The sequence below is a fragment of the Seriola aureovittata genome, chromosome 1 (genome assembly GCF_021018895.1).
Source record: "Seriola aureovittata isolate HTS-2021-v1 ecotype China chromosome 1, ASM2101889v1, whole genome shotgun sequence".
In the NCBI taxonomy this organism is placed as follows: domain Eukaryota; kingdom Metazoa; phylum Chordata; class Actinopteri; order Carangiformes; family Carangidae; genus Seriola; species Seriola aureovittata.
Window position 1 is genome coordinate 13,322,385 of NC_079364.1, and position 16,211 is coordinate 13,338,595.

General features: G+C 39.6%; 1 protein-coding gene across 1 annotated transcript in view; it reads left to right on the forward strand.

Annotated features, from left to right (window-relative positions):
• lgr4 (leucine-rich repeat containing G protein-coupled receptor 4) overlaps window positions 1-16,211 on the forward strand; it is a 32,252-nt gene that overhangs the window by 658 nt on the left and 15,383 nt on the right. The window contains exons 1-4 of the mRNA XM_056371326.1: window positions 1-106; window positions 9,783-9,854; window positions 14,261-14,332; window positions 15,267-15,338. The exon at window positions 1-106 is cut by the window's left edge and continues 658 nt beyond it. Of these exons, the coding sequence (XP_056227301.1) occupies window positions 1-106; window positions 9,783-9,854; window positions 14,261-14,332; window positions 15,267-15,338 (322 nt within the window). The remainder of the gene's footprint in view (window positions 107-9,782; window positions 9,855-14,260; window positions 14,333-15,266; window positions 15,339-16,211) is intronic.

The following is a 16,211-nucleotide window of genomic DNA, read 5'->3' on the forward strand; positions in this document are numbered from 1 at the left end:
CCGTTTGTTCGCCCTCATGCAGCTGCGATGAAGATGGAGGTGCAGACTGCTCCGGGAGAGGACTGACCATCGTCCCAACCGGGCTCAGCGCTTTCACCTACTACCTGTAAGTGCTAACCAACATCCACCGCGAAGTACACGCTCAAAACATGTCTGTGCACCTATACATGCCTCACCGTAAAGGCCCCTGTGCATGTATGGGATGTTGTTGTATTTGCACCGCAAGTGAATGATGGACATTCACCATCACCGGGTAAACTTTTCACATACTGTATGTCTCACTAGAGGAAATACTCTGAAGATGTTAGTCAGAATGACCTGGTTAGTCAGGGCTTGTAGTCTGAGTCATTATTTGATGTGTCACAACCCAAGGTCTTCTCACAGGTCAGTTTACAACACACAGTTATAGCTACAACTGCTTACCAACTTCTCCAGTACAGCTAAAAAGTTGCATTCCTCTCAGAAACAATATAAAACCAGCTCACAGTTGAGTTGTAACAGACATCTGTAGGGCTGAAACTAATATTATTAGGTACTTTTTACTTTTAATCCAGGGTTGCAACAGATGCTTATTTCCATTATTGATTAATCTTCTGATTATTTTCAAGATTCATTATTTTTATCTGGAAAATGTAAGTAAAAAGTGGAAAAGGCCTATTATAAGTTCCTGGAGGCCAAGATGACATCTTCAGATGTCTTGTTTTGTCCGATCAACAGTTCATAACCCAGATATATTCACTTTGATATGATATGACCCTGAAAAGTATTACATTCTCACATTTGAGAAGCTGCAACCAGTGAAAGTTACATATTTGCTTATGAACAAAATGTTTATTCATTATTCAAGTTAGTTGACGATTATCTGTCAGTTAACTAACTGATTAATTGACTAATGGTTGCAGCTCTAAATCAGTCATTTTAGAGTTGATTAGTCGATAAATTGAGCTTCAGAAAATAAATGACAACTGTTTTGATAATAGAGCAATAAATACTTTCTGGTCCCAGTGTCTGAAAAGTGCAGATTTGATTATTTTCTTTGTCATGGTAGTAAACTGAATATTTATGGGGTTTGGTTTTATTGTCTGGATTTATAGGCAATTTGAATATTTCATTTTGGACGCTTTGGACATTTTTTAGACCAAACTGTTTATCAAGAAAAATTATCAGAAGCTTAATAAATAATAAGAACAATTGTCAGTTGCTGCATTCACTCTATAAAATGTATAAAGTAGTCAAAAATGACAGGCACAAGTTTCCAGAGCCAATGTTATGTCTATAAATTTCTTTTTTTTTGGCAATTAGCAGTCCAAATTAAAAAATATATTCAATTTACAACTATATAAAACTGAGACAAGCAGCAATCTCACATTTGAGTGTCTGGAACCAGTGAATGTTTACGACTTAATGATCAGCATGGTTTGACTTAGATCTGTTTGTGACCTCATCACTCCATGCACTCCCTCTAACCGTTATTTGCTACCCGTCGTCCAGCAGCAGGTTGTGTTTTCAAAGGTATTTTTCAGATATCAGAGATGTCTACTTTCTGCCAGGAATGATAAAATGTTTGTCTGGGGCTAAACCAGCTAATATTGGATTGAAAACCAGGCTATATTGGATTTAAACATTAGTTTGGCCCCTGATAAACATTTTATTTTTCAGGCAAACAGAAGATGTTTCTGGGATCACATAATCACCTTTTAATAGACAACTTACTGCTGGATCACAGGTGAAAACATAACAATTTGAACTTTACCCCTATGTTTGGGTTGGAAATGCTATGCGACTGAATCATGGAGTAAAGTTCGGAGTGTTGTGCTCACAAATGGGGCTAGATTTGGGTGAGTTCTGCTGTATGGATTGTAGCCAGCACTGCCTTGTTCCCAGTGCTGTACATACGTAAAATAATTAGGAGTCAAGCTTGTGCCATTGTCACATTCTCACCACAAGAGTTTAACTTCTGCTTCAAAGTAAGGGCACTGGTTTTTACAAAAAAAAGTGGAGCTAATGGGCACCAGGCAGGTTAGATCTGCACGGAAGGGTGCATATACAGTTGATTGCCCCATGAAGAAACTCTTCAGTTTGTTTCACAGCCACTGGGTTAATCATAAACTTAAGTAATCACCTCTGCAACAGAACTGAAAACAGCAATTTATTGTGGCTTGTTGTAGTTACTGTGCTCCCTTGAATAACAAATAGAAGGAGTTATGACTTTGAGTTTACACAGGCACTTGTCTATTTAGAATGTTTCTTGGTTAATAGAATAACTTGCGTTTCATTGTCGCCTTGCCTCAAAGTGTAAAGGCTTGTGCTTGTTTGGGGAAACCTCTATGTGGTTTTGCCACCTTTTAAGAATTGTGGCCCAAGCCTCACTACACCAGAACCAATATTGTGCCACTTGAAATCACCATTGTTAAGAGAGTGTTAGGTAAAGTAAACAGAGGGAGTGGATTCATATACCAGGCTGTCAAGACATGTCACGCTAGGCCTACTGCTTACAGCTGAATCTCTCGGCATACTTCTTCCTCTGGGAGAAAAAAATGCCTCAATGTATTATGGGCAGTCTGACATCTCAACATGGAACAATGTTTTCACAAAATGATATCATACCTCTTATCCCCTCTGTGCTGGCCTATTTTATGCCAAACTGGAAAACAATATGTTGTTTTCAAGATCTTCTCGTCTCACAGTCTGCTCTCGCCATGGTTATCTCAATGCTCTGTGACAAGTTTTAAACACCAACGTGCCTAATGTATTCACTTCAAACTCTTAAAAGTATGTGAAAGGTTGTTTGTCCCTCTCTCTGTCCTACTCTCATTTGTTCTCCTGGTCTCTTGAACTTTAGTTGTCCTCTCCCACTCCCTCCGTCTTTTGTATGTGAAGCACTGGGGTTAGGGATCATGATGGATTAGTGAGACATATTGCAGCTGCAAGGGCTCCTTCTCTCATGGCTAATGCACCCACAATGGCCTGCTGATGTGTAAGGGAAAAGTCTCATATATGAGTGTTTTGTATTACAATATCTTCAACTGAGCTCATTCACATTTGTTTGCAGTTATCATGTCTTTAGAATCAATATGGTGATGTAAAGACAGTGAGGAAAAATCTAGTCGGTGCCAAAAACAGGGAGTAAGGTGTATTAATTTAAAGATACAAACATACAGATATATACACTCCAAATAGCAGAAACAGACAGATTGAAGGTAGTGTTTTGTAAGCATAACTATGTCCAAAGGTCAGGAAAACAACTCTTTTCAAGGCTGAGTATTTAAGGCTGTTAATTTTGTCGTTCTGTGGATTTGTACCTTTTTACTCTAGGAAAAAAAAAATGGCAACAAAAGACCATACATTGTACAATAAATCATATGACAGTGTTCGAGTGGACTCTTACCTACAGCCCACAGGGGCTTGAGTTTTGGCATCTGTAATGGAAACAGCCCTGTCACAGAAAAGCAGATGAGTGAGAAAAGAGGAGGCCCCTCAGCCAGTTACAAAGCAAACACTCCTTTTGAAGGTATGTAGTTTACCTGTCACTGAGTCTCTGCACAGGTTTCGTTTTTTGGCACAGTGTCTGCATGAACTTGTGTGCATTTTAAGGGAGCAAGAGGGAGTTATTACAGCTTACATCTCACTTGAGTTAGGCCCTTTCATAGTGTGAACAAGGTTGAGACTTACGGAAAACAGAGGGGTGGCGTCAGGGGTCTTGCACTCTGCTGGTGAAGCTAGCCGGCTTCACCACTGGTGCCCTCAATCCATTTTTAACTGAATGATACTTTTGTTCTTGGTCAGCAGAGGTGAAAGGATCCAGTCAGTGGTTCCCGCTCCCAAACAGGATGACTTGTGGATGGGGGAATATTAACGCTCTCTCCCCCTCTCTGAGTCCCCAACCCTGTCCTCCACTTATACACCTATTCCCATCCCCCCATCACATAGTTTCTAACTGCTAATGATTGCAGGTTTTCTGCATCTTGTGCCCAGTATTCAAAAATGAACTATCATCCCAAGCTGAGTTTTTTAAGATTTGAGGTTTTTGACTTAAATGGTCAAAGGTCAGGGTCATAGGACTAAGACCTGTTAACAGGACATGAGCGTTGAAAAGAATGATGAGCAAATGCTCAGAAGTGTAAAGAAATGTAATGTTTGTCGTGTGGAGAGCACATCGACAATTCTAGACCATCTTAGGTAGTTGACATTTATTCAGTGTATAGCCCAAGACTGGAGCAGAAGGATGCTGCTAATTGTGCATTCACCGTCCATAATATACCTGTGCTGAAACTCCCATTTGTTTCCTTCAGTAATGTGACATAATAGAGATAGGTTAGCTTTTAAATGTCCTTTGTACCAAATCATGTACATATCTACGATGTATAATCTTAACTGTCTATTCACCAATATTTGACACAATTGATCAACTCGTCATTGCATTGTGCAGTGCAGTGTGCTGCAGCATCCATTTAATTGTTTTTTACTAGTATCTTGAACATCCTTGATTGTATGTTTTGAGAAAATTTTGCTGTATTCCAGCACTGGCCTCATAGAATGATACATTATTGGTGAGGACTGACAGAGTTTTTGTGTGGATTGTAGAAATAAGTTTAGTAGAGTAGTAGCGCCTGGTTACAAAAAAGAAGGAAGGAGATTATGTTAGTCCATATTTTCAAGACGTGCAGTTTTTCTCAAAACTGATAAAAAGTTTAGCTTCAAAAGAAAGGGAGTTTGGAAAAGTCTTGATCTTTGCTGTACAGTTTACTTTCAGAAAACATTGAACTCGTTAAATACAGGGGGGAGAAGGGTAAGCTCTTCTACCTCTGGAAATCAGGTTTCACTTGTTCAAGAAAGATGATAAAGTTAAAAGAAAAACGTGAAGGAAGTGAACTTGTAATTTGCATTCGAAGATATGTAAATCCTGCTATGAATATGAAAAATCGTTGCTAGTACTATTGAAAATGATGTATTGAAATGTACTTAATACGATTATACACTATATTCTATAGATTATGTATAAGGCTCTTAAATGTAGGATTTTTTTGCAAATTTATTAAAAAGGAAAAACTGAAATATCACATTGACATAAGAACTCAAACTCATTGCTATGACAATTAAAATTCTGCTCCCATTTCTCGTGATCATCTTTGAGATGAACTTCTGGAAGTTCTGGATCTCCACACAGGATCTCTGGAGGTCAACCACAGTGACCTTCAGGTTCTTGGTCATCTGTCTTACCAAGGCCCCTCTGCCCTGATTGTTCAGTTTGGCCAGGCAGTCAGCTCTAGGAAGAGTCCTACTTGTTCCAAACGTCTTCAATTTAAGAATTATGGAGGCCACTGTGCTCTTGGAAACCTTCAGTGCAGCAGAATGTTTTTTGTAGCCTTCCCCAAATCTGAGCCTCAACACAATCCTGTTTCTGAGCTCTACAGGCAGATCCTTCCTCCTCATGGCTTGGATTTTGCTCTGATATGCATTATCAGCTGTGAGATGTTATATAAACCGGTGTGTACCTTTTATGAATCATTTCCAATCAGCTGTTTTTACCACGGGTAGACTCCAATCAAGGTGTAGAAACATCTCAAAGATGATCAAGAGAAAAGGCACGCAAGTGTTACAGCAAAGAGCTTGAATTTGATATTTTTTCATGAGGCTGCAACATAACAAAATGTTAAAAAAATTGAAGGGGTCTGAACACTTTCTGAATGATATGATAAAAACATGAGTAAAAGGGAAATGAAAACAGTGCTTAAATTCCCTGTGAGCAGACTGTAGAGCTGCTCTATCAGCAGACTGCCTGAGTGATCCAACAAACTGTGACAGAAACATTAATTGGGAACATGCAACAGATTCTCTATAAATGCCACACAAAGTCTCCATGAGGGAAGGTGCATTTTTTTAAAATTGTTTTTCAAATTTTCCTTTTCAAAATCCTGATCCTGTCATACATTTATATGTCACTTGTAAGCACCGTCTATTGCCGTTTTCTGATTGGCAAACAGGACACATAAAGTATGTTCTGGTCAGCAGTTTAACCACCATCAGTATGCAAGGTTTATTAAACAGCAGGTAACCATAGCAACTGGTCTTCTGCTTTATGCTGCGTTATCACTGAACTTAGTTGAAATGGACCAAGCCATATGTTTAACTGACTAATGCAATTCATGTGTTATTGCATGTGTGATAATGTATAGCTCATTATCCCACATGCATTTTACATTAAATAAGGTTGTCCTCGTGTAAATTTAAGGTGTTGTCTAGTGTAATGTTGTACACTAAAAGTCACTTCTACAGGCTGTGAAAAAAAGGCACTGATGACAGATGTGCTGTATGTTTCACTTTTGCTTTGACAGCAGGTCAACACACTGGAACCACTGATAATCTAAGCACAATATTCAGAAATTAAAACTTTTTTTTTGTATTTTAAGTATTTTTTTTTAGAGCTTTGGATGGTAGGTCATTTTCAAATTTGTCAGATAATACAGGTATGAAATATCCATTCAACTTTTTTTTTTTTTTTTTTTTACACAAAAGAAATTACACAAAAAGTGAAAACAAATCTCTACCAACTGATGTAAATTCATTTTAAATCCAAAATGAAAAAATATTGATTGCATAAGCTTTCCTGAACATTTTTACAATATAGTGTTACAGTATGGTGTGGGTTGGTTTTAAATGGATAAGTACAGTAGCTGTGTCTGGTTTGTATAGCCATTACACGTTGCATTAAGGCTGAAATGTTGGATTTTCGATTTATCAGACCACAGGATCTTTGTTCAAAGCGTGTCCCTTTTTTCTAGGAGTGTGTTTATTTTGGCCACTCTGCCACACAGGCTTGATTTGTGAAGTGCTGCGCTGATTGTTGTCCTTCCGGTGAAACCTCTCATAGGAACCAATGAACTCTCTAGTTATGTTACAGTAGCTTTTGGCATTTTGGCTTATGACCTCAAAGTCTTTTCCTGCTTGTTTGGATTGGTCTGGGTAACATATGGTTTTGTCTTAGTTATGAAGCCTATTGTGCTCTTACATATCACCTCACAAAGTTTCCCAACAAGTAAGTTTTATCAGGTGGTTAAAGCGGCTGCACAACAGTTACGCCCAGTAGTTATTAAGTGTAAATATTTAGCAACAATTAAGCTCTTTGTAAGACGTAGTTTGTGTGGTTATGCAGTGATCTGTAAATCTGTACTTGGTAAACACACTATAAACAGGCCAAGTTTGAACTTACAAAGTGCTGCTGCAACAGGCAGCTGCTCTGTGCTTCGTTGCTGTGTTTGAATTCTATGGACACTTGTTATAGGCACTGTCTTTTGTGGTGTTTTAATATGGGTTTGTTTTGTTAGAAATAATGTCAAATAAACAACAGGTTGTAGGAAGTTTCAGAGATGCAACAGATGCACAGAGATGATCGTTTCAGCATGGCAGAAACACAACGGTTTAAACTGTATATGATTAAAACCCCCATATTCACCTAAGCAGAAATATGCTCAGTTAGTCTTTGCACCAGATATAAGTGTATTTACTGTTAATCTCATCTAATTTTAGTAGATGATCACTACACACTGTTAAAACTGTTATTTATCACACTATACACAGTGTTTTAATGTTTGTCTCTCTGTGTCTGTGAGCGTGTAAGCAGTGCGTATGCACCCCATTGTATCTCTACCTTCATCTTTTTCTTTCTCTCGAAAGGCAGCCCCTAAAACCATATGGTAAAAAAATTTGAAATTGGGCACACTGATTGGGGACACCCCTGTGATGCTTTTCACCAAGTGTCACATCTGTGCTTTAAGAGGTCTAGCGCCACCAACAGGTCAGATTTGGGGGTATGTTCACGTATGTAACTTTTGGACCGTATGCCTGATTTTCAAAAATGAGGTACCATTAGATTCCTTGGATAAAGCTGAGTTCAATGATTTTCTGCCATATTGGATTTTATGTAAAAGTGTTTTTTCACTACTTCTCAGACAAACTTTGCCAATCGTCACTAAAATTGGCACAGCTGATCTTCAGGCTAAGTCTCACAAAAGTTACAACATGGAAGAACTCAAGTCATATCGCAACCAATCTTTAATCAACTGACATGAAACTTGCTGTGAGTGCTTACAACCATGCCCTTGACACAATGACATAGCGTTTCCATGGCAACAGTGGCCTGCTGGGCTGCTTGGCCCTCACATAGCTGATTGCCTCTATATTGTTAGAATATGCTCTTATTATACCTTAGCAATTATATTTTCCTTTTCTCAAAGCATGTCTGTTTTTTTTTCTCAGATTCTCTGCTTCCTCTGCTAAAATGAAGCCAAATGGCACATGTGATAGAAATTTACTGATACCTGTTTGTAGAAGCATTTAGGCTTGTCACCGTTTATCACATCTGCATTTTTAGTGTCCTCTTCAATCTATCTTAGCTGGGACAGGCCAGGACCTTGATGAGTAAAGCAGCCACACACAGAGGGAGGGAGGAAGTGTGATAGAGTCGTGCAGGCCTCCCATACTCCCCAGGCTTGCATGTGGTTCAAAGCAGTCAACAGTCTGCAGAAGATTTAGTCAAACGGTTTAAAATGTGGTTAGGGATGTATCCATCTGACCATCAGTGGTGGCAGATCTGCAGCAGTGGTTGCAGAACACCACCAGAGATGTTGTCAGGGTAGGAAAAAAAAAAAAAACCCATAAGCAGGATGTTGATGGAAGTGGTGTTGTAGCTGCACAGTCTATATGGTAATTGGATAACCAGGTAAGCGGAGATGGGATATAGGTCGCTGGGATGATGAGGGTTATGTCAGGGCCCGCCTTTTAAGGCTTCTTTATGTGTGTGTTTGTGAGTGTGTGTGTGTGTGTGTGTGTAGTTGGGACTGCAGAGGAAGGGCAATATGATCCTTGTAGGATTCAGGGGCCCACACACAAGGTCCTAGAGAGATCTGGCAGTGAAATTCAAGATGACCAGTCGGAGAGTGAAAGGGAGGGGGGCAGGGGGTTGCTACATTTGTGAATCCCGGATGTTTTTTCAGTCTTGATATGAGCCATCTCTTTACATATGGCGTCTGGGTGGAGGAGGGGTGGGGGCTTTCTTTTGAAGCAGGTTAGTAGATTCCTACTCAAGATTAGGCATCCAGAGTTGAGTTTACTTTCACATTATAGGTCTCCTCTGCAGACCTAATGTAGCATTTTGTCCCTTACATTTCACTGCCAGTTGAAAACACACAGCACTGCTTTCCTAAAGATAACACGGTTTCAGTAGTGAGCATATACATATCAGTGTGTTTTCTTTGAAATATCATTATGAAAATGTAAACACATATTCTCATATTAGCTTTGGCGGGGAAGCAAATCAAGTCCTGTGTGCATATTTTTCATGCTGCTACATGCCTATCTTTACTTGAAGTTGGTTTGAAAACTGAAGATCCCTGCGGCTAAGGAGAAGGGTTTTTTCAAGGCTTTTTTGTCGTTGAGCTTGCACTCATGCAGGCACAGTCAAAAGACATAAAATGAAAAAAAATTATAAAACTGTCTTAAGGCATGTGTAACACAGCTACCCTGTTGTTCGTATAGTTTACAATTACACAACTCAAAGACTTCATCATGTTACGATCTTAATTGCACGTTTGATGTAGTTTGGTTCATACAACAAGACAGAGATGAATTTCTCTAATAAATACAAAATCTTATACAAGTAAGTAAAACATTTAAGATCTGTTAAGCCTGCTTACTAAAAACATAACAAACTCTGATTCAAAGGTTTTAGTGAGCTCAGAGATTTCACTGTGTTTCTAACTGATATTTTTTTTTTGTTTCCACAGTGACCTGAGCATGAACAACATCACTGAGCTTCCAGCATATGTATTCAAGAACTTCCCCTATCTGGAAGAACTGTGAGTACATGCCCCCCCCACTTGTTAATGATGTATTTACTCTGTACAATGTTGACATGAGGGCTGGGCTTTATGATACGCACCTGGGTATTTGAGTTTGTACTGCAAAACACACAGTATTGGTGCACAACATGCCCTTATTCTGAGCCGGAGAAGATAAGCGCAGCATTACGTGAGGTAACGAATCACTCGCCATTCATGAATTGAGCAAGGGCGGTTATAAAAGGTGCAGTAAAGCTCAATTAAAAAGGTGAGGTGAGACAACATGTATTGAAGCTGCAATCATGTGACATCCTGTGTGGATTTTTCCTTTTAAGGGATTATCAGGGTGGCAACAGCACATCAATGCTCTGGGGCTTTGTTGAGTGGCATACATCTAATCTCAGTGGGTGTTTGTTATTTCTTTATTCTTTAAATACTCGGCTGTGTGGCTCTGTGCTGCTGGGAGTCAGAGATAAAATCTGTCTACCTGATATCAGGTAACATGTGGCCCTGAGAATGCAAACTGACCAGCGAGTGAACAGCGGTTCCAGCTCCACTTGGCCATGTTTTTTCAGCTCCCTTGCATCTTTCAGCCGGCCGAGTCTTCACCCTCTTCTTTTCCATACACCACCCCAATCTCCTTTGTCGAAAGGCAATTTACTTTTCATCACATTGTGTGGAGGAATGCAAGGCAGGAAGGAAGAGGGCAAAACAATGGTTTCCATGGCAACAAGGCTAAAAAGCCACCCAGTCTTACTGCTACGTCTTTCTTGTCTTAGATCGTCATAATGAATGGACTGTCTATGGGGCGTCTGTTTTTAAAGAGAGGTATTTTGATTGACATATACCCTTAGTTCATATGTGTGTTTGTTCAACCTTTTTCTGGAAACAAATCTGCAGGCTTGTCTCAGTGAACTTTGGTGGATGGCTTTTTTGCTCTGAGGCTGCAGCAGTGTCAGTGAACCAGAGCATGGGCCCTGAGGGCAAAGACAGAAAGGGAAAGAGTTGACAGAGAAAGAGAGCGGGCCATCCTCATACAGGACAGGAGCGGAGACGAGGGAGGAATATAGCTTCCTTCGTAGTCACGCAATCTCCTCTGCTCTCTTTCTTTCTTGCCAAAGGCGCAACAAAGCTCAGCAGACGTGATGACAGGTATTCTCCGACTCCTTAGCAGTTTGTTTGTATTCTTGAAAATAACCTGTGACCAATAGGCTGACTGCATCTACAGTGAATTGTGATAATGACATCTGGGTCAGTCTTATGTTGCTTATATGTTGCATTTTGTGCACAGTATGATTTAAAGCATTTATTGTCATTAATGTAATGTTTTTTGTTTTGTAATGTTTAAATGTATTCCTCTGCAGTGGCAGTAGGCTGGTGAACAGTAATCTTAATGTGATGGCGGAGCTACAGCTATGTACTTTCACTACCACCACAGACACACACACACACACACACACACACACACACACACACACACACACACTGGAGAACTTCTTGCTAGTACATATAGATACATGGCAGGTTACTTCTTACTACCAGCTCTACCTCACTGTCCATTCTATGAGCAATGTCCCCTGACCCCTTGCCACGAGCCTCCCTCACACTCCCCTGTTGCATTTTAAAAATATTCCTTGAGGAAGGGCTCTTCTTCAGAATTTGAAGGTGTAGTTACTCTTAAAGGATTTTGGACTATGGACTCATTGGTTGGTTTTCATTATTCTCTACAGTACAATGAATATGATGTGTAATAATGATACTACAGTACCCAAGAGCCTTGGTTGCCGCTGCCATGGAGAAGCCTGACAGTGGCAATACACTTAGTCGTTGCAGCTGGGAATAAAACACAGCACTATAGCTGCTAATTTGATCCAAAATTAATTGGGTGTGATTGGATTTTTCCTGCTGAAATGCAGCTTGTGAGTTGTAGTTAACTTCAACTACAAAGTAGTACACAGGCTTTTACCTTATTTGAACTAGAAACTTTAATTTCTGATTTGTTAATCTTTGGTACTGATGATTCAACCAGGAGAGTTTCATGCCTCCAACTCTAAGCTACGCAACATAGTCTCTGGGCAAAAGGAATGCAACTTTTCTATAACCGAGGCACTTTACAACTCTGAACATGGTGATATGAACATTTTCATTGACAACATGAAATGAAATTGAAATGAAGACATAGGCTTATCGTAACAGCTACCTATACCGACAGTGATACAGAAAGGTGTGTATTGCACATGTGGGAGCATGTGAGCAAGTTGTGGGGGAGGGGTGCTTGTTTGGGTTTTGCTATAGTAGTTTCCCTTATAGAAAGTTAGTGTATTGTTACAGCAAAGTTTAAGGCCTAAATATGTTTTTTTTTTGTAAACTTCACAAGTCATGTTTTTAGTCTTCTGTCAGACTGCACTGCAGGGCTCTTTGTGCATCTACTCCTGACAAAAGTAGACCTGAAGGAGTGGTGTTGCACAAGGATAGGATTTAGCCTTTCCTCAGTGAGATTTAGCACATTCTTCTGTCCTCATCAAAGCCTGGGGCGACGTCCTGAATTTGCTGAGAGATGCAAGAGGAGGAGAAGCTCTTTATATTGTGAAACCTGAAGGATCTGAAAGATTTGTCAAAACACCTTTGCATGTAGAGCTTAGCAGCTTGTGACATTGACTGCAGGTTCTGGGTTCTGTGAGTTCTTGAGGAATTAAGTCATATTGAATTAACCACATTGGCTACTATCTGTTGGAAATCAACCAGAATATGTAATTTTTAATTTGTAGGCGTCCATATGCGTGCGACAACTTGTACTGTAGTCATGACTATAACTGCAGGTCTTGGAGTGAAAGTCTAATTTCAAAAAAGATGTGGAAAGACACGCTCTTGACAAATTGTGGCTCAGTAGAGACAAGTGTTCACATTGATTGATTTGGTGGTATTGTGAATTATTGAATATGTCTTTGTCTCAAAGCCAAGTCAATCTCAATTGACAGCCTCTTTAAAAAGCTGGTGAGCATTCACATCCAAATATGACAGCTATAGTCAACCATACAGTAAATATGGCCTGTGACGTCCAAAATCTTCTTTTAATGTGCGTTCAGAGCAGTTAGTCTGCTGTTGGTGGAGACCATGATGATGAGACATATAGTTTTTTTTTTTGGCAACAGATTGTAAATCAATCCAAAATAAATAAAAATTAAAAAAAAAACAATCAACTAAATAATTTCTTTTGGCAAAGTAAGGTGTTTCTTCATTCTGTTTTTTAATTGTTTACTCACATGCTCTCCTGTCAAGCTGTCAGAAGCTTTCAATTTAGAAGCACAGAAAGACTTTATTTAACTCTTTGAAGCATTTTACAGTCTTTTTGGACTTGCCATCTTCTGTGACGCTGTGTCTTGGCTGCTGAACAGGTGACTCTCCATTCATGTGGTAGATGGAAATTTATTAGTAATTTGTTGCCTCTGAAGCCAATTTTCCATCCAAATGTTTCATGAACTTGGAACAAATTTTCCAAAAATCTGCAAAAGAAAGTGGAGTTAAATGACTGTTTCCATCCACCACTGTGATGCAAATATTAAAAGTTGATTCATTGAAATCATCTTGTTTCTATGTTTTTATGTGCACATTGATAAATAAAAACAGGTGGATAGAAACTTATGAAAGCTTTCTTGCATACAAACAAAAAAACAGTTTTCAATCCACACGAAGGGTACATGGTCTTCTAGTACAGTCAGCCTTGATTCTCAGGCTCACACCCAACAGCTCTTGTTGCAGGGAATTCAGTCTGGCCTGACTCACATTGCAGAGTGATAAATCTGTTGCTAATCTCTCAAGCCAGATAGTATACTTGGGCTCCGTGTGCCAGTCAGCCTGTCCCATGCTTATTTACACCCCTATTTCCTATACACTTCCTGTGCCGAGCAGGAAAGGGAGGTGTCCCCTCAGCCTCAAGTAATTCGTGCAGAGACTGAAGCAGCTGCCTTATGATAAATGTTTCAAGACAAAACTGTTTAAAGGAAATAACGATAACGTTAGAGTCATACACAGCTTGTCTCAGCCTCAGGGCGGTGAATTATTTTTTCACTCTCTCTAAAGGGAGCATTGAATAGTGATGGTAGGGAGGCCAGGAACAGTTCTAATCTCTTGTGGGTGACAGACGAAGTGACAACAGGCCATGGCACAGACGCATGTCTTTGACACCCCAGACCCCGTGTTCAGCTTGAGAGCTGGAACCTGATCTACTAAGGCGTTGGATGTGAAGAAGTTCTCAACACTGTGTATTGCTTTCTTAATACAATATACTCTGTTTGTAACAGTATGTTCTTTTCATGCAGCAAACATGGTCTCCTGTAGCTTTTAAGAAATGTCTCAAATATAAACTTGACTCTCTCCCTCTCGCTCTCTCTTTCTCTCTTTCTTTCCTTCTCTCTCTTATTCAGACGACTTGCGGGGAATGACCTGTCATTCATCCACCCTGAAGCCCTGTCTGGACTGCATCAGCTCAAAGTCCTGTAAGCATACATCCTCCCTGCCACCACCACCGGTGTCAGTACACACATACATACACCACCACATACACTTATGGCTGTGACAGCGTGAAGTGCTCCACACAAGGGGTGGGGGGGTAAACATTGCAGTTTGTGGTAACATTCTGGTGCTGTCAGTTATTGCTACCCTAATCATAGTCATACAACTAACATCCACTTAGAATAGACTAAATGCACTTTTCCATTCCTGCCCCGACTGTAAACTGTAACATCAACAGAGAATTGCATACAAGCTCTGTCTATGAATTAATTCTGCATAATTTACATCAGGCAGCACAATTATGTGCTGCACACAAAAAGCACTGCCCTGTTGATTCTGCACTGAGCCAAAAGTTTAAAGTCCGGTTGAGTCAGAGGTGAGGTCTTAGATATGAGACTGAAAACACAAACACATCGAGGCATTGTATATGCTTATATCAGTTGATTTATTCACATTGTTATCTGCAACTACAGAAGTCACAACATTATAAGTTTTATTTTGACTACATGCAGTTCAAACAGCCCCATTCACATTGGATTTGGGTCAGTTATTACAAACACTAACTATATAAGGACACACAATTTTTACATTGCTCTTAATGAACCAAAGATGAAATACAGACTAAAAACAAACAAACAAATGCTTTCATTTGATGATCAAAGTTTTCTCATCAGCTTGGCAAACACGAAATCAGGGAAACCACTGTCCTTTCCAAAGGAATAACTGTAACCAGTGTGGCTCAACACACTCACTGTGTGTTGACTCAAATCAACACACAGAGGAGACCTTCAGAAAGCTCACTAGTATAGTGAACAAGGAATGTACCTGTGGATACATATTGTTTTAGGTTTGTGATGCAAAAGGAACATTGTTGATTTTGTTGAGTTGATATCATCACTTTCACCATTTCATCTTCAGGATGCTCCAGAATAACCAGCTAAAGACTGTGCCCAGCGCAGCCCTGAAGACCCTTCATTCTCTCCAGTCTCTGTAAGTCATGTGCAAAACGCTCACACACACATGCTCAGGCATATCCATGCAAACATGTTTGGGGCATTGTCAAAGAACATTTGAATAATTGTACAGGTGAGATATTTTGTTGTATTGAAATAGCTTGAGTTGGTGAAACTACAGCCTCGTGGACTGAAAATTGACTGTTTTGAATTGCGGATGGAACGTGTAAATGATCAGGGTAGTAGTGGTGCGGCTGTCATTCATGTGTAAATGTAGAAATCACTCTACTATGACAATATCAAGTCATAATGTCACACCAGCCATGTCAGTGAGTCTTATGAATAGCCCTTGTATTCTCTTGTAGTTGCAGTTAATGAAAAAGGTATTTCGACCTGAATTCCTGGACAGGAAGATATGCTGCAATCATCAGAGCTGTTGTCAGAGACAGCACTGCAGTGTATTTACACAGCCTGCTATCCAAAGTGGAATTCATAGAGTTTGTGCCAAACTAACAACCACATTCTAGACAGTTACTCACAAAGACAATAAAGCAATAGCAGAACACTATTAATCTAATCTACTAAAGATCTAAACGTTTTGTGCTAAAAATTTGCAAAACAAATTTATGCAAAAGTTGGTATATCGGCAATAATGGAGTTTAGTTTGAGGCTACTGATTTGTCAGTGTGAATGACAGATGAGATGCACTAAAAGTATATATAGAATTGAGATCAGTACTTGGGCTTTTTTGCCACATTAGGTGCATGGTTCAGTTGGTCCACCATTTTGGGCCAGACCGAACTGTCTATTAGTAAACTAAATACATTAAAGAAGTTTTGAAACTGAGTAGAACATATAGTGGGATTGCTTTTGCAGCAATCTCACCTAACTACTACTAACTCTCACCAAG